The 18,698-nt window shown below is 49.2% G+C and overlaps 1 protein-coding gene across 1 annotated transcript in view; it reads left to right on the top strand.

Annotated features, from left to right (window-relative positions):
• The window catches only part of FHAD1 (forkhead associated phosphopeptide binding domain 1), a 133,822-nt gene extending 122,018 nt beyond the window's left edge, over window positions 1-11,804 (top strand). The window contains exons 32-35 of the mRNA XM_066270378.1: window positions 2,765-2,845; window positions 5,338-5,391; window positions 9,542-9,692; window positions 11,411-11,804. Of these exons, the coding sequence (XP_066126475.1) occupies window positions 2,765-2,845; window positions 5,338-5,391; window positions 9,542-9,658 (252 nt within the window). The 3' untranslated portion in view covers window positions 9,659-9,692; window positions 11,411-11,804. The remainder of the gene's footprint in view (window positions 1-2,764; window positions 2,846-5,337; window positions 5,392-9,541; window positions 9,693-11,410) is intronic.
• The last annotated feature ends 6,894 nt before the right edge of the window (window positions 11,805-18,698 follow it).

Genomic DNA, 18,698 nt, shown 5'->3' with positions numbered 1-18,698 from the left:
ACACGTGCTGCCCTCCCCTGCCCGGGTTCACTTTTCCACCGCCCTTCCTCACCATTCCTCGCCGTCCCTAGCAGACTCCCTCGCCGTCCCTCGCCATCCCTCGCAGACTCCCTTGCCAGGGCATGCCCCTCTCTGTCCACTCTCCACTGCTCCTGGGGTTCTCATGCCAGGGCATGCCCCTCTCCGTCCACTCTCCACTGCTCCTGGGGTTCTCATGCCAGGGCATCCCCTTCTCCGTCCACTCTCCACTGCTCCTGGGCTTCTCATGCCAGGGCATCCCCCTCTCCGTCCACTCTCCACTGCTCCTGGGCTTCTCATGCCAGGGCATCCCCCTCTCCGTCCACTCTCCGCTGCTCCTGGGCTTCTCATGCCAGGGCATCCCCCTCTCCATCCACTCTCCACTGCTTCTGGGGTTCTCCTGCCAGGGCATCCCCCTCTCCGTCCACTCTCCGCTGCTCCTGGGCTTCTCATGCCAGGGCATCCCCCTCTCCGTCCACTCTCCACTGCTCCTGGGCTTCTCATGCCGGGGCATCCCCCTCTCCGTCCACTCTCCGCTGCTCCTGGGGTTCTCATGCCAGGGCATCCCCCTCTCCGTCCACTCTCCACTGCTCCTGGGCTTCTCATGCCGGGGCATCCCCCTCTCCGTCCACTCTCCGCTGCTCCTGGGGTTCTCATGCCAGGGCATCCCCCTCTCCGTCCACTCTCCGCTGCTCCTGGGGTTCTCATGCCAGGGCATCCCCCTCTCCGTCCACTCTCCGCTGCTCCTGGGGTTCTCATGCCAGGGCATCCCCCTCTCCGTCCACTCTCCACTGCTCCTGGGCTTCTCATGCCGGGGCATCCCCCTCTCCATCCACTCTCCGCTGCTCCTGGGGTTCTCATGCCAGGGCTTCCCCCTCTCCATCCACTTACCAGTTCTCATGCCAGGGCTTCGCCCTCTCCGTCCTCTCACCACTGCTCCTGGGGTTCTCATGCCAGGGCTTGGCTCTGCACTTAAGTTGGGCTGTTCATATGTTGTCAGAAATTCCTGTTTGTGAGAAAAAAAACGATAAATAGATTCTGATGAGAACTTGTATACATTTGTCTTAGCCTCAGTTCCTTCCAAGGGGGTATGTGTTCATTTTTTAAATGGAAGTTAAAGGAAAATAGAATTCCTTTTTGCTTTCAGTTTCACACCTAATATTTCCACAAAGAGCCTTATTTTCTTTTTCCATCTCCTGTATAAAATTTCACCTGTTTGTAGCAATGGCCTGGTTGAAGCATTGGGAAATGAAATTCTTCACCTTGCCACCCCCCCACCCCACCCCCCAAAAATGTAGTTTAATGTTTGAACGTCTCTTCACCAAGCAGAACTTTCCAGAGTCGAAAGTCATGCTTCCATACTAAGAACCTTTGACTGCAAAAATGATATGAAATGCTTAGAATGCCTCCGTGCTGGGCATCCACAGAGAGCACTGTGGTCCATCGCAGCCAGATGCCTCTGAGGCACCCTGGCTCTGCGCTCTGTCCATGTGGCAGTGACGACGACAGAGGCCAAGGCTGTGCTCAGTCTACTTGGCTCCCCACATCACTAGAGAAGGCAGCAGTGTCTGTTGGAGTTCGCAAGAGGGTTTCAGAGTCAAACAAATAGGGTTCAAGCCCCACCTCTGCCCCTGAGTGACCCTAAGGAAATGGCTTAACTTCTGTATCTCAGAGTTCTCAACGAAAACAACCAAAAATGGTAACTGTGGGACCTATTTCACAGGGGCACGGGGAGGGTTCCGTGATATACAGCGCACAGGGCCTGGCACGCAGCACGAACTCGTGGCGGGGCCCGGGGGGGGGGGGGGGGGGGGCCTGCGTTGCTTTCAGAGCCTCCTGCCTGCCGTCCCGTTCAGCACGCACCGAGCCACTGTCGCCCGAAGCTGGCAGCTCTTTTGGGAACATCTTTTTCTATTTGGTAAATACAGCTAGGGCTACAGCCAAGAAAAGGCCCAGATTCTTTTTGGGTATTTTAATAAGAAATTTTTTTAATGCACAGAAATTGCCTTTTGAGATGCAATTAAGCCCTTTCTTAGCCCTTTATTAGGACTCCCCAAGTGTGACAAAGGCTGAATGAGGGGCACTGGCTGCTTCAGGCTGGGGAGGCAGCACTCTGCTTGCTTGCCAATCAAATCTGCAGCCAATCAAATCCTGGCCAAGGGGCGTGGCCACAGCCCTGTCAGTGGTCTCAGCCGGGCATGAGCCCCTTCCTCTGCTTAATTAACTCAGACACCCTCGATTTTAAATGAGAATAAAATGGCACCTAATGCAAAGCATTCAGTTCCATGAGAGTGTGTATGCAAAACCCTGAGCACGCGGGTAACACTGGATAGATGCTCTTAATACCATCACCTTTATCATCACTATTATTTTAACTCGCTGTTTTCCAAGATTTTATTGGGCCTAGGTATTCTCAAGATCCTGGTTTCCTCAGTGCCACTTGTGTGTTTTTGACCACAGAAAACACAGAAATCCGTAGGTGTCATGTAGGATGGGAATGGGATGGGAGCGAGGCTTGGAGGTGGTACCCTCTGGCCCACACAAGGTTGAAAAAAGTAAAACGTGGTTAGAGTAGCCCAGTATATGGATAGAAGACAGTTGAAGAAAAAGACCCTCACCTGTCCCCCATCTTTTGCCCACTAACTCTTGAACCCCTGCATCCCCTAGAAGCCTAGAGGTGTGCCACAGAATGGGACAGGTTAGGACACACCAAACACTCTCTTGCTCACCTGATATTTCCACTCAGGAACGTTTAGAGGATCCTGAACAGAGAAATGTAAAAGAATCAACACCTTGCAACTGTTTCTTCAAAGAGAAAGAGAGGCAGGTATGGAGTGGTTTTCTGATTTGCAGCAAGACACAAAGTTGATACAGTATTTACGAAGGGTAAGAGCTTATGGGGTGTGAGGGCCAGGGTATGCTGCCCAAGGAACAACCACACACACCTCCACTCCCTCCCCTCCCTCCCCCCAGCCCAGCCCCTGCCCCTCCCCCTCCCCACCTGCAATCTGAACAAATGACCTAAGAGACAAGTAAGCATCCGACCCAGTATCTGGAGGTGAGAGAGGGCAGAGGGGAAGTAAAGCGTGGCTTTGGCTGCGAGGGCAACCATCGTAGCCTCTAAATGATGTGGGGACTTGGAGACAAGGTCATAAGAGAAGAAAAAGAGGAAGAGGTGTGGGGAGCCCCAGGAACCCCTATCCCAAGAATGAGGTAGGTGGGTGAAAGGAGGAGAAAAGTGGGTACAAAATGGAGTCAGGAATGAGGATGAAAGTGCCCGTTGTAAACATGTCCTCACCTACCAAAGGGGGAGCCTCATCCGACTGTGGGCTTCTGGTGGCCGATGGGAGGTGGAGAACCCAGCCGGGATGGGTCCAGAGTTCACGGTGTCCGTGAGATGAATGGACACAATGCTCAGAAGCACTCTCAGTACAAAGACCATACTGGATTTTCCCTGGAGAGGACATCATGTGAAATAATAAACAACTCCCTTAGAATAGCAACGGGATGTTGGCTGGGCGATGTCTGAGAACAGCTTGTGAGACAGACTGATATCATCACACACATCCCGGTGAGCGGAGGCAAAGCAGGTGTGTGGGTGCCAGGCTCTGCCCTTCCGTACTTAGCTGTCCACTGATTGGATCTAATCCAGAAAGCTATTTTGGAACAATGTTCAAACTGGGGTTCCCTGGAGCCCTTGGGTGCCATGGAAGGGTGTGACTCAATGCACACACACACCCTTTGTTCCCATGAGGGAAGCTTTCTGTTATCTGTTTGATATGCAAACTTGAAGAGATTTTGCATGGGTAAAGGGTTCACCTACAAACAAAAAAGGAAGGTTGTTGGTTTTAGAGCACTGCTTCATAATATACAGGGAATTTGGATGGTGACCATCTTCTGAGCTTACTTCCTCTCTCAGTTTGTGATAAATATTGAGTAGCTTCAGGCTCACAGCCTCCTCCACAGAAAATGCCTGGAGGGCAACTGTCAGTTAAATACAGGCCCTCAAGCCTTCAGAGACTGACGCCCTGACAGTAGGGTTAGCATCCTTTCATAAGAATGGAAGAGACATACAGCAGCTACGTCCCTGTCCCAGAAGATGGCCTTATGTCCTCCATGAGCTTTGTGAATGTCCAATCAGGTTGCCGGAGTTAAAAGAGTTGGTAAAACAAAGCTAAACACAACAGGGTGCCCAGTTCAATCTGAATTTCAGGTTAACAACAAGCAATTACTTAGTATAAGTATGTCCCGAATATTGCATGGGACCTACTTAACACTAAAAAATTCTTTGGTTTCATTCTGAAAGTCCAGTTTAACCAGGCAGCCGGTAGTTTGCCTGGCAACCTCTCCCACAGGTGTTTACTGAGCACCAACTAGACGCCAAGGGGTGGGCTCTCAACCAGATGTGCAAGATGGCAGCCCACAGATGTTTTCATTTGACTTGGATTTTTTTTATTTCGAGTAACATTTCAAAGCACTTGCATGGAATCCTCTGGATTTTTGGCTTCTCTGGGAGACTTGAGAGACGTGGTGACTCGAGGCCCCTTAGGTGCTGGGGTTGGGGTGTGCTGGCATCCTCACCGGGCTCGCGTCACTTCTACTTCCCTGGCCCCCGTAGGCATCAGGTTGATGGCCCCAGTGAGTGCTCAGGGCTCTCCGAGAATGTACCCTCCCTGACGCCCCTGCATGGTCACCTGCCGGAATGTCAATCCATAAGGGAGGCCCTGGCTCACTCTCTCCCTGTTGTGTCCCCAGCGCTAGGGGATGCTCATTCTTTGGTGAACTGTCCCTGAGAGTCGGGGTCCTGGAGAGACCAGGGTCAACAACAGCAGTCAGACCCTAGGGGAAGCTCCAGACCTGTGGTGGCACTGGCTTCCCAACAGGCCCCCACAGTCCCCGACAGGGAGGTCAGCTGCTGTGGCTGTCACCATGCTTAGGTCCTGGGGTGCCCGGGTGGAAACCCATTGCACATCTACATCCTCTTCCACTGATGTGGGCGGCTCTGCTTCCAGCTAAAGCGGATCTGTCCTCTGAGGGGGTATAGTGTTCTTCCAGGGCACCGTGGCTGACCAGCCCCCTCCCCGCCAATGCCTCCAAAATCTGGGACGGAAACCCCAAAGGGGCTCAGCAGGACAGCGCACCACTGATGAGAGCTAAGGCCCTTGCCTCAGACTCACATTCTCACCCCCACCCCTGTCCCTAGAAAGGGCCCTACATTCCATCCAAAAGGGTAGCATCTGAAAGTTGAGAAAAATCCATTTTTCTTTGATGCAAAAGTGAAGAACATGAGCTAAATGTTGTCACTATTCTTTATTAAAGAGACGCATGTTTGTAGCGACGGTGAAAAACAAGATGCAAAGCTCAAACTGCCAGGTGAGCCCGAAGAAGAGAGCACAGTAAGAGGTCAGCAGAACCCCAACTGTCAATCATCCTATGTCTGTCATGTACTGAGCATCTAGTGTGTGCCAGGCACAGGGCTAAGCATCATCTGATTTAATCTTCACAACAACCCTATGCGGTGTTTTATCCCCAGTCATCAGAGGAGGTGTTTAAGGCTCAGAGACTTTAAGTAATTTGTCCAGAGCCACACAGCTAGGTTGGGTAAGAGAGCTGGCCAACAGCCAGGTAAGCACAGCTTGGCCTCCTTGAAGGTAATAAACATACAGGTGACAAACCTGATGCGTTTTGGGTGGCATTTCTCTTGCATTTCAAGGCAGCCTCCTCTAGAATACTCCTTTTTAAGCATTGAGAATCAAGACTATGACATCTAAAACCTGCTGAAATATTGCCATTTTCAATTCTGCCCGGGAACTGGAATCAACCCAACCCACGTTCCCACTTTGCAGAGGGTAGAAGCAAGCTCTCAGGAAGCTTGAAAGGAAACACATTTTAGCTGGATAAGAGAGAGGAGATAAATCTGAGTTTGATAAAAGGTCACAGTCATTTCAAAACAACAAAATTATCCTCAGAGGAAAAAATGATTCTAGGTAAGGGATGTTTTTGGAAGAGAGAAGCCTCTTCTTAACCAGCACTCTTGTTCTAAGACTAGAGGACGGTTACTACCCAGGACAGGAAGTTAGGAGGAGAGCGAGCATCCTGAGGGCCCCCCAGACCTGAGACCTTCGCTACCCTGCAAAGTGGGAACGAGCGGAAGCCTGTCTCCTGTTCCTCCGTGTAGATGGTTGAGCCCGGGAGCAGGCAGGAACCGCCCCACAGCGAGGTTTTGTCTGAGGACCACCTGGGGATGTAAGATGGCAGAGGAGCTATAGGGATGGACCTGATATCTTGGATGTCGTGGAAACATGTACCTCCCTGAGATGTGCAGCCTCCTGGAACTTCGGGCCGCCTCTGGTCTAAACAGAATGCATGTAGATGGTGCCCATTCTGCCAGCCCCTCCAGCCCACACGTAGAGGCGTGGTGTCTAGAACCTCCTCGGTACGAAAGGGTTTCCTCCAGGTTCCTTGCAAAGTGTGGCTTTAGGCTCCTTCCTCCACAGTGTGCCCCGAGTCCCTATGGGCATGGAGTCATCGTGACCACCTTGAAAAAGACAGGACATGTAAAACCCGGTCCTTCAGTCCTACCCACTCCCAAAGGCGTCTCCACCGCTAGCAAGTGTCAGAGCGGGCAGCTCCTTCCTTTTGAAGGTCCTATGGGTTTTTGTTTCCTGTCCTCCAAAATGCCATTCATTGATTTGCAGTTCATTTGCAGCGAACAGCTTTTTATAATTGTTTGTCAGTTGCATGCTAATGAGGAAGATCTTCTAGTTAACAAATATTTACTGACTACCTAGCCTAGACCATATGCTGTGCTAGGCACTGGGGAGGGAGAAGTAAGCAGAGGATGTTCTGGTGGTCCCCATTCATTCAGCAAACATTTGCCGAGAGCCTACAAGAACAAGAGTCGGGCACTGTCCAGGTGTTGGGATTCCACCATGAGTTCTCAGTGAGGGCAGTATCTCACCCCGGAGATGGCAAAAATTCCTTTTTTAAGATGTTTAAAGCACAGAAATACATACAGTGCTATCTGTAACATTAATATTTCATGACTGTGGGAGCGTTTATCAAAGGACCATAATAGGAAAAAGGGGAGGGGTAAGGGGTGAGAAACCCTGGGTCAGATCAATGAAGAAACAACACTGCCTGCCTTTACGCCTTACAGTCTTGGGCCACTTTTTATAAAAATACAAGTAATGATGACGTAATTACTTTGTACAAAATGTTTTGTTTGGGTTTTTTTTTCTTTCAGAGAGAGAGGGATAGATAGGGACAGACAGGAACGGAGAGAGATGAGAAGCATCAATCATCAGTTTTTCGTTGCGACACCTTAGTTGTTCATTGATCGCTTTCTCATATGTGCCTTGACGTGAGCTTTTAGCAGACCGAGTAACCCCTTGCTCGAGCCAGTGACCTTGGGTTCAAGCTGGTGAGCTTTGCTCAAACCAGATGAGCCCAGATGAGCCCGCACTCAAGCTTGCGACCTCGGGGTCTCGAACCTGGGTCTTCCGCATCCCAGTCCAATGCTCTATCCACTGCGCCACATCCTGGTCAGGCTGTACAAAATGTTGTAAGGACTGAGCCCGGGAGTGTATGTCACAGGGACCCACCCAGTCCAAGGGCCAGGAGAGGCCTCCCGGAAGGAGGGCCATTCAAACCGAGACCTGAGGTTGTGCGAGAATGGACTGGTGTCTTTCTAGAGCCGACACTTGAAGTCCCCTAGAGCAGCCACTCCTGTCCGCTTAGGTGTCGCTACTTAAATGACTGGCTTCTATCCATGCCTGTTCATTCTAAGGGTGAGCCCCTTGCCTCCAAACATCCAAGCTGTGTGCACGGTGACTGCCTGTAGTCCCAGGTTCAAGGTAGATCCTGCCACGTTTTCCCTGCCCTTCCTGCCCTCGTTTGCATTTTCAAATTTCTCATTCCCCATCTCTTCCTCTTCTCGATCACCCATCCCTGCCTTCTGCTGTCCTGCCCTTGTCACCTAAAAACGAGGACCAAACCTCCACATTCCTGGCAGACCTCGGGGCAGAGGACCCTGGACCGAGGACTCTTAACTTCTAACACACTCTTTGGCTCAAATTCCGACGGCCCGCCCCACACCAGGTCAGGGCACTGGCATTTGGGAGCTATCCATAGCCAGCAATTTTATTGAAAATCAAATAAAAAAGGCTATAAAAGCAAGGTGGTTTCCAGGGAAAAGTTTCCAACATTTGCTGTCTGTTTCCATTTTCCCTGACATTCCGAGCAAGGTATATACTTCGTGGGCTAGTGCAGAGACGTTAACCCTTCTCACTCTGAAATGATCTTGAACACAGTCTCAAAGCACATGCAAGGCTCCTGCCAGCCACTGGCGTCGGTCTCAGGAGCGGATGCTTAAACCTGTCTGAAAGTGAACAGAGATCAAGAGATGGTCCAACAGCCCCTTTCATTGAACTCGACCCAGAACCTCCTCTCTGTGGATATTCTGGGCAATATCTCACAGATGAGGACACCAAGGGTCACGTAGTAAGTGGAAAGGCTGAAGTTTGACTACCCACAGCCCTCCTCCAGCAAGGGTATTGTGTCCTCACTGCAGGAATAGGGCTGGAATTGGAAGCTTGTTGTAAAGCTTGCAAGTTACAATCTATCCACAGTAGATGCAGAACTCTGAGAGAGCGATTCTTGCATTGTAAGTAATACAGTGCTATTCAGACAGATGGAAGGGGCTTTCATAAGGATACCCAAGTGAGTCTCTCATTAAAACAAAGAGCTGAAAGAGTCTGGCCCCAAAACAGAACGGGTAAGCCGTCGTGTTCCAGGCACCATGTCTCTCTCTCTCTCTCTCTCTCTCTCTCTCTCTCTCTTTCTCTCTCTCTCTCTCTCACACACACACACACACACACACACACACCACATCTCTCCTTGTCATTTCTCCATATCTCTGCTGAGCTCTCTTCAGTCACATGACAGGAAGGAATGACTTCAAGGTCCCCCAGTCCAAAGGACCAGCCCAGGGAGCGGATAACCTCTCAGAGCCCTTTAACCCCAAATCCTGGGAGCGGTTATCTAAAGAGCCCAGCCTGTGCCAAGTGTCCAATCAAGCATGACCAGAGCTAGGATCACACACATGGCTTCCAGGAGGGGGTGGCCAGTGCTCAACAAAGGGCCAAACAGACTCCCTCCAATACCCTGCATTTTCCCTCCTGTGACATCAGAGACATAAGACACCTGCAGTTTGGTAACAGCTCTTCAGGAGAAAGATACTCCCTCACAACGAATGCGCACCTCCTAAGAAGCTCTCGGTTTCGAAACACAAATATAAAAAGGGAAACCATTACCTGTGTATCAGAAGGCTGGATGCCAAAAAACCTTCATAGCGCTTTCCTTCGGTAGTGTGACATTGGTGGATCATTTTAACTTTCTTTAGCATATATATACTTTTTAAAGAAAAGTCTTATTTTAAGTTAAAAAAAACATTTGCATGACATGTTTGGGGATCTCACTGCAATGATAGAGTTTGCGCACTGGTTTCTCTTGTTCATTGAAGGTTGGAGCCAGAAAAGCCACCCCAAAGATGAACCAAGAAAGAGAGACGCTGAAGAGAAATGATTCCAGCAGGTCCGGTCAGCGTTTTCTGTCCTCTAAGCCTGGTGGAAGGAACTAGAAACGTCATCCTGCTCGGCCTTGCGTGATCCTCTGTGAGTCAGTGAGACTCTTCCGTGTCCAAATACTAAGATGCTTTCGTAGGACTTTAAAGGTTGTTACCCTAGTGCCAGGACCGCCAAACAAAATGGGAGGAAGAGCCAGAAGTCATAGATATCATTTATGTTTTATTTTTCAAAAGCCACAATAAAAAAAAAATCTTGATATTTCAAAACCAAATACATTCTTAATGCTGATTAAGACTAGAAGGAAATGGGAGGTTTCCTTTATGTGATATTCCACGGAAGGTGCACAGTACACAGGGTTCAGACCTAAAGTCAGTGAGCAAGGTGAGCATTATCTGATCTTAAAAAGACTCTTGAAAATTCCGGAAATTTTTTTTGACATAGTATTATTTATATTGTATCGTATCCCCAAAGTACAAAATGGCAAGTTTCTCTCCAGCATCCAAAAAGGTCACTCGGTTAGGCAGTAGTTCAAGCAGCTGACTCATGTTTGGGATCCAAATTGTGTGTGTATGTGTGTGGGGGGGATGTTGTTTGTGGGTGGAACATGTATATTTGAATTTGCATAAGTTAAATTTGATGCCTATATGACTTCACTATATTTTAGGTCTTTCAGAGGATGTGTTCATTTTTATCATATGAACATTGCAACCCATGATCACAATTTCTTTTTTTATTTTATTTTATTTTTTTACTAAGTGAGAGGCAGGGAGGCAAAGAGACAGACTCCTGCATGTGCCCGACCGGGATCCACCCCGTAATCCCCCTACAGGGCAATGCTCTGCCCATCTGGGGCCACTACTCGGTTGCTCAGCAACCAAGCTATTTCTGTGCCTGAGGCAAGGCCATGGAGCCATCCAGCCATCCTCAGCATCTGGGGCCAAATCGCTCAAACCATTAAAGCCATGGATGCAGGAGGAGAGGAGAGAGAGAGTTATATAGAGAGGGAGAGAGACAGAAGGGAGGAGCAGGGGAGAAGCAGATGGTCGCTTCTCCTATTCGTTCTGACCAGGAATCAAACACAGGACTTCCACACACCCAGCCGACACTCTACCACTGAGCCAACCAGCCAGGGCCGGCAATTTCTTTTTTTCACTCCTTAAACTAGGTAGCTTTTAGGGTATCTCCACAGCCACATCCCCTTTCCCTGAGAATGCACCCCTTCCTCAAATCAGGTTTGCCCTACCTAATGCTGTGTGTGCTCTTAGCCACAGCGGGTTGGTCAAGCAGTAGATGCTACCCAAGCCAAACCAATCAGGTTCTCTTCTAACTCAAGCTGGGCCAATCAGCATCTCTGTTTTTAGCGTTTGGAAGTGGAGTCTGAGATGCCATGCCAAGTCATTAGTGGTGCTCGAGTTGAGAATCTAATGCAGTTCCAGGGTTGGGGTGGCCACTTCCCACCTTGTGTTTGGAGAAACGAAAGCCAATCTTCAGAGAGAAAAGGCTGGGGTAGATACGCCACAAGTAGAGACAAGAAACCAAGGGCCCAAGACCCCCAGAGAGACAGTGCAGCAGATACGACCAGCCCCTAGTCATCGCCTCCCTCAACTGAGTAAGCTGAAAGCTAGCTGCCTTGATTTCCCAGCCTCCCTTGCTGCTAGCGCTGGCCGTATTATTCAGTTCTCACCAATGACATGAAAGTGAAGGCCACTGGGGAGGGCTTCTCTTCTGTAACAAAAGGCAAGTCTTCGCTAGGAAAAAGCTTGTTTCCCTTTGTCCCTTTGCCTTGTCTTCTTTTTGTCTTCGAGAGCTCAGACGTGGAGCTGGAGCAGCCATTCCGGGACCACCAGGAAACAAGCAGGAGGCCGAAGCCCACCACCAAGGACAATGGAATGGAAAGAGGAGAAGGGCCTGGGGCCGCATCGCTGTGTCCGGCACCATGGCGGACTGCCCACCTCTGTACTTCCCGTTGTGGAAGACAATACATTTCTTCCTGTTTAAGCCACTGTGGTCAGGTGTGCCTGCTTATGCTGTGGGACAAACTACTCAGAACATAGCGACTGAAAATGGTACAATTATCTCTCAAGACTCTTTGGGCCAAGCTGGGCACTTGTCCTGGTCTGAGCTGGCTTGGCTGGGGCGAGACAGTTTGAGATGGCCTCGCTGACATGCCTTGTCACTGGCAGGCAAGTTGGTTTTGTTCAGTGGTTCTCAATCAAGGGTAATCCCCCCCACACACACACAAGGGACATCCGACCATTTCTGGATGCAGTTTTGGTTGTCACAACTGAGTCAAGGGGAAGGGTGCGGGGAGGGTACTACTATCATCTGTGAGTAGAGGCCAGCGATCCTGCGAAACACCCCACAGTGCACAGTGCGTCCCACAACAGTGATGTATTTTATCCAAAATATCAGTAGAGGTGAGAATGAGAACCCGCAGCCTAGAGAGGCTGGGACTGTCTGTCTCTGCATGGCATGGTGTCTCATCACCCTGCTGGCTAAACCAGGCTCTTGTGTGTGTGGTGGGCACGGCTTCCCCAGAGCAGCCGGAGAGATCAAGCCCCAAAGCAGGAACACTTCTCACCTGCCTTGTGTTTGTCAATATTCCATCAGACAAAGCAAGTCACATGACCAGAGTCAGTTTGGGAGGGGCTCCAGATTTTTACATTCTACCCACATCCACTGTTCTGTTATTTGAAACTGAAGGCATTCCACCTGATACCGAAGGAGAAAGTTACTTTGATTCCTGATAACTTTCCGGTTCCTAGTAGTCTTATCTTTCGGAAAGCCAGTGGTAATGACTGCCCTTGGGTTCCAATAGGACCCTTTGTATCACTCAAGAGTCTTTGCAAACAACAGAAACCTTTCACGGCTAATGTAAGCAGAAAGGGAGTTTATTGAAAGGAGATGAGGAAAGTTAGAGAATCAAAGGGCAAGCAAAGCCGAACAGCCAGGTATGGGCTTTTCTTCCCCACAGGCGCTCCCTTCTGTGTCAGCTGGTTTCAATGTCTGTTATTTGCAACCAAAATGACCTTTACTAAGACACTCTGCTACACAGCCCCCTCTGAGAAGCTCCCAGAAACCTTTCCCCTGGGGTTGTGTCAAAGGAGACCCCAGGGGACCTGCGGTCCCCTAAACCCTCCCAATCTTCCGATCCCCCAAGAAGCTAAGAAACATCTTCTTTCCATCCTCGCCACTGGCAGCCCATTCGGGTTCTTGGATTCGTGACTTTGCAGATCAGGTGCCCTTCTCTAGAGACTTGGCAGAGCCACCAAAGCCTGCTGTTGTGGAAACCAGAGTCATGAAGTGTCTGCCGAAAAGAGATAGCTTCCGGATCTGCATTCCAAAGCGTGTGCTCCCGGTAAGTGGAGTGGTTTCCAGGTTTTCAGGGTCTTAGGAACGAAAGCCACACGCTAACGATGGGAGGAAACCCAAACCTGCCCGTGCTGATGTGCTCCTCTGTTTCAGGCCGAGGCCTCCTGAAGCAGGAGTTAGGTCACCCAGTGAGGGGAGACTATTTCAGCTTATCAGCCTGGCCTCATTTCCATCAAGATGTGCCGCTCGCTCGCATCCGTCTGCTCAGTGTCCCAAGTTATTTCGGGCCAATGCATGACCTTCTGTGCCAGCTTTTGTTTTTAAACGTTTTTCTTTGCCGATCTGTTCCCTAGGAATCCACCGCAACGCCTCTATCCTGCGGTGGGAAGCTTTAACAGGCTCCTTGCTTTGAGTTTCCTCTCAATTTTAGCATATTGTTTATATTCCTAAGACCCTAAGATATCGGAGGCAGAACATTTTATCCTCTGGCTAACTGTGGCCTTATCATCACAGAACCCAGAGGTGCCCTCTGACTGATAAATCGTCTTTACAGTTAAACAACCGTTTCATTCATGCAGGCAACAGATTCTGGGTCCCCACTATGCACCAGGTACTCAGGGGCACTAGACCTCGTGACCTTGACCTTTGCTCCCCTTTCCGTCCCGGTCGGCTGCTCTCCTGAAACGGAGTCAGGATCACTCCTTTCCTGGGTGTATTGACTGGGGAAGCCCACCTTCAGCGTTCACGTACTCTTGTGTTCGGCTTTCTGTGGGTTTGCTGGGTGTTCTATAGAGAGAGCTGCATGCAGCGTGACCCTTTCTTGGAAGTTTCTTTGTGCCTTTCAACAGTTGAAATTTAATAGCTAATAATAGCAAACTGTTTATAGAGCCCTTAGCAAGCCATCAGACTCTGTGCTAAGCACAGTGCCGACATCAGCCCACTTAGCCCTCACGCACTATGTACGGCTCCTGTTTTACCTGTAAAAACGATGAGTAGGAAGTACCCTGCCCGAGACCAACAGCGTCAGAATCCAGACTTTCTACCATAAAACACTCGACTATATCACTTTCTTCAGTAAAGTCCGGGAACCAGCTGATTATCTACCACTTGATGAGGATGGGGTCAGCCACTTCTGCAAAGGGCCAGGCCATTACAGCCTTTTTCCTATAAAGGGTCATTTTGCTTGGTGGACCAGAGACTGTCTGCCATCCCTACCCAACTCTGACATGGTGATATGATACCTAAACAAATGAGCAGGCTGTGTTCCAATAAAACTTTATTTACAAAAATAGGCAGTGGGCCAGATATGCCCACCCAGTGTTAATCTCTCCCCCAGGCTAAATTGTTAATATCTGCATGGCTATGGCCTGTTGCGTGACTCCCAAGGAGGCCGATGATCAGCATCTGCACCACTGAGAGCGTCTGGAGCCTTTCTCCTAGGTGCCATGCACCACACTGAACGCTACAAAATTATTTTTTCATTGAATCCTCTCAAGTGCTCCAGGAGGAGATAATTATTACCATTTTATGACAATGCAACTGAAGCCAGAAAGGTCAAGTCACTTGCCCAAGGTCCCCCCAATGGGATTTCTACACTCCTGTGACACCACACTGCCTTGCACCACCAGAGCCCTACGCCTGAACAATTGGGAGTTAGACCTGTGAGCCTGCAGACCTGCCTCCCGCTGGACCCGGAGTGAGAGAACCGAGCCTTCATGACAACACAGCCTTCCTCTGGGCAACCTGGATTACTAGCCCCCTTCTGAGAGTCACCTTCTTTAGTCAATACCTTCGGTCAGGTGTCCCTGGCCTAGGCACTGTGCTCTCCCTTGGCCTACCTCTGCATTGTGCTAATTTTACAATATCCCTTCCGGTTTCCCAAATTCTCGGGCGCACCTGCTGCAGCCACACGCGGTGTTTATCTGTTCCCTCCATTTGTTCCTTCTACCCGTCTGCTGAGCAGAGAGCATTAAATGACCTCTGAGCCACACTGATGCCCAAGGACCAGCAGGTCACCCAGCCTCAATCCCTATCTGATGCCGCTGACACTGTCCTCAGAGGAGAAGGGGACAGACACTTGAGAGGTTTGTTTTTTAAGAGCTCCTGTTATCTTTTGTGTTGAGTCATGTGGGTGCATAGAGGTGTCACTTTAGCAGCTTTTCTTTCTTGGCAGTGACCTTGAGACCTAAAAATGGGCCACCGGATGCTCTGGAGGGGACACTGTGTGGGGACACACAGACCACCCAGTCTGTCCCCCCCTGGCCTTAGACAGAGCAGGCCATCTTGCATTTATTCGACAATTATTCCTTCTGGGCCAGGCCCCATGCAGGGCATTGAGGAGCCAAAGTTGAACCGGAGAGATAGGTCCCCCCAGGAAGTTGTGTTGGGGAAGGGGGCTGGTGACAGATATTTTATTAGCAGCTTCATTGCGGGTTATAATTGGTGCTGAGTCCCAGTTACAGGACAGTTTAGCAGGAAGAGGACCCAGTATGGGGTCCAACCAGTCTCTCTCTTCAAACTGCCAAGATCTGCTCCTTCCCCCTACTCCTGCGCAAGACCAGAGCAGTTCCACCACCAGAGTCCGCAGCCCAACACACGTAATAAACATGGCTCGATTGCCCAGGTGCGGGCGCATACTGCTCTCACAGTGGAATACAAAAATCGCAACCACCGTCTCATATCACTGCCACCCTTGGAAGGGAGGCACCTCAAGGAGGGCACCTCAGATGCAGCACCACTGGGTTTTAAGCCAAATGTGCATACACACACACACACACACACACACAGTCACACACTGAGAGTTTAAAACAGGCTAAAACTCAGGGCTTTAAACTTGGACAGTGAACTTTTGGGGGTTTAACAGAAGCAGAAAACACTCAGCTTTCTTTTTTTCCAGCCTGCCCAATTGAGCATACGCAACTAATCTGAAAGGTGACCTCAGTTTTCAGGTAGATTCAGTGCATCTAAGATAACCACAAAAAGAGAGCTCTATAGATAGATGGCTTGGTTTCTAATGACCTGAAAATGGGTCTACCTGCAGCTGTCCCCGTCCAGCCCTTCTCCACCTGCCCCGCTCAGCGGTCCCATAAACTCCTGCCTTCCTTCGCACAACTTCCAGACTTGGCAGGAGTTGACAGGGCCTCTGAGACCCACCAGGCTATGACCCGTCCCCTGCTATCACCCCTCCGATCACTCCAAACAAGGACTTGGGTTGTCCCAAAAAACCTTGACCTCTGTGCATCGGCTCAATCCATCAAAGGCTTCCTGATGACCACAGAGTGTCTGTAATGATTAATTAGTAAGCTGCTATTTATACAGAACTAAGTGTGTACTGCACTTTGAGCCGACTTTATCTCTGCCTGCCTCCCTTATCCCTTCTCGCTATCCCAGCATCTCAGGGTGGAGGGAACCACCCAGTTCTGCCAGGTTCTGAATCACCCCTCTATATTCACTCCATCTGCCCCATCACCCAAGAGCTCTTTCCATCCCCTCCATTCCTTCCTCCTCTTCTTCAAAGTGCTGTTGTTTTTCTTAATATGACTTTACCCCTCCCCAAAAGACAGTTACACAAGTAGGTGTGGGAGGAAGGAGAGGAACAGAAGTCAATGATGACTAAGTCAGCCCAGCTCCCTGGACGCTGAAAGACTGTCGGAATTGGCTCTCACTTGCCCCGCCTCTGTAAAAATCCTTTGCTGAGGGTGTGATTTTTCCTGAAGATCATTCTTTCCACATGACCAAATGCTGTAATGTGTAACCAGTCCAGATCGTTTCTTTCTGCCCAAATCCATGCTTTGGGCACAGCACAGGGTCATTCAGAAGCGATTTCCCTAATGAACAAGCAACGGATAGTGCCTGGGAATTTTACAATCTCATCAGCTCTCAGCAGTTATGCTTGCTTTTCCTTTCTTCGCCACTTCTTTGATTGCTAAAGAGGTGCTTTTCCTGAAGTCTTAAAGCCTCAGGAGGAAAATGTTTAAATAAAATGAAGCCTCCCCCCCTCTCCCCAAATGCACCTCTGGCTTTAGAGCAGATCAACAGTTGTCTTTTTTTCTTCTTCTCCTTTTCTAAGTGAGAGGATGGGAGATAGAAACTCATACTCTTGCATATGCCCCAACTGGGATCCACCTGGCAACCCCTATCTGGGGCCATGCTCTCAACCGAGCTATTTTTAGCACCTGAGCCCGAGGCTACAGAAGCCATCCTCAGTGCCCTGGGCCATGGCTGCAGGAGAAGAAGAAAGAGAGAGAGAAGGGGTGGGGGATGGGTGGAAAAGCAGATGGTTGCTTCTCCTGTGTGCCCTGACCAAGAATGAAACCCGGACATCCACACACTGGACCGACACATTACCATTGAACCAACCAGCCAGGGCAACAGTTGTCCTTTATAGGCAGGGCCCAGCCCAAGGAGTGCAAATGGGGCAGAGCACTGGGCAGCTCGAGCTCTCTTCCTGTAGTCACAGAGCCTCCGAACTCTAAAACCCAGAGAACCTGTGGGAAAAGCAACCCAAGAGGTCTTAAAAGGGCTCACCCTTCCGGGTAGCATTTCCTGCGCTCTGCCTGCATATACTAGCAAGTCCTGAGCATTCCACTCCCTTTTTACAAGATGCAGTAGGTAATGATCCGGAATTCCCCACCTGTGCATCAGGAAGCCCGCCCTGTCTCTGGAGGGTGGTGTCCACACAAGCTAAATGGATAATTGATGGAGGCATTTAATACATACAGCCAGAGTGAATATAATTCGAACCAAACAGGTTTTTCACATATTTGTAAGTTGGTTTTTTAAGAACATAAAACCTCACACGATCTCTTCCCTATTAAAAGTTTGCTCCCACATCCAGCGGATGCAAAGTATTTCATAATGAAGGCAGCCCTATTTCATGCAGACCCACTGTAAACCATAAGTTAGAGCAAGTCGAGGTTTATCAGGTGTGTTTTTTAAAAGTAGTTAGCTGCTTTGTGAGGAAGACTAAAACTGGCAAACCTGAGCATCTGTAGACAGAATTTTTAAAGTTTTAATCTATACCCTGTCTCTCGTCTTTTGCATAATTAAAAACAAACTATTGTACTTTAGTTGGGTCCTTCAAGGCTGCATATGGGAGATATAAAAATCTCTCCTTTGCAAATAGCTGGGTCAAACTGCCTAAGAGCAACAGAAGCTTAATTCCAAGCAATAAGAAAACAAAATCACCCCATTTAACCTGAACATCTTTACTGAACTCAGAAACAACCTCAAAAATAAGTAAATACAAATTTCATATTTTCTGAATGCTGAAGTTTTTCCCCTCAATTTCATTCTTTTTTAAAATGCTTTTTAAATTAATTCAGCAATATTTTTAAACTATGGCAAATCACCTGACCAGGCAGTGGATAGAGTGTCGGACTGGGATGTGGAAGACCCAGGTTTGAGACCCCTGAGGTCGCCAGCTTGAGCACGGGCTCATCTGGTTTAAGCAAAAGCTCACCAGCTTGGACCCAAGGTCTCTGGCTTGAGCAAGGGGTTACCTTGATCGGCTGTAGCCCCCCAGTCAAGGCACGTATGAGAAATCAATCAATGAACAACTAAGGTCTCACAATGAAAAACTAATGATTGATGCTTCTCATCTCTCTCTGTTCCTGTCTGTCTGTCCCTATCTATCCCTCTCACTGACTCTCTCTCTGTCTCTGTAAAAAAAAAAAAAAAATAAATAAATAAATAAAATAAAAAATAAAAAACTATCTCAAATCAAGTATCAATTGAGATCTGTTTATGCAAATCATTTTGTAACGGCCTCTGGCTGTACCT

This window comes from Saccopteryx bilineata, chromosome 3 (genome assembly GCF_036850765.1).
Source record: "Saccopteryx bilineata isolate mSacBil1 chromosome 3, mSacBil1_pri_phased_curated, whole genome shotgun sequence".
NCBI lineage: Eukaryota > Metazoa > Chordata > Mammalia > Chiroptera > Emballonuridae > Saccopteryx > Saccopteryx bilineata.
Note: the sequence above shows the minus strand (reverse complement) of the source record. Positions and strands in the feature narration are given on the sequence as shown.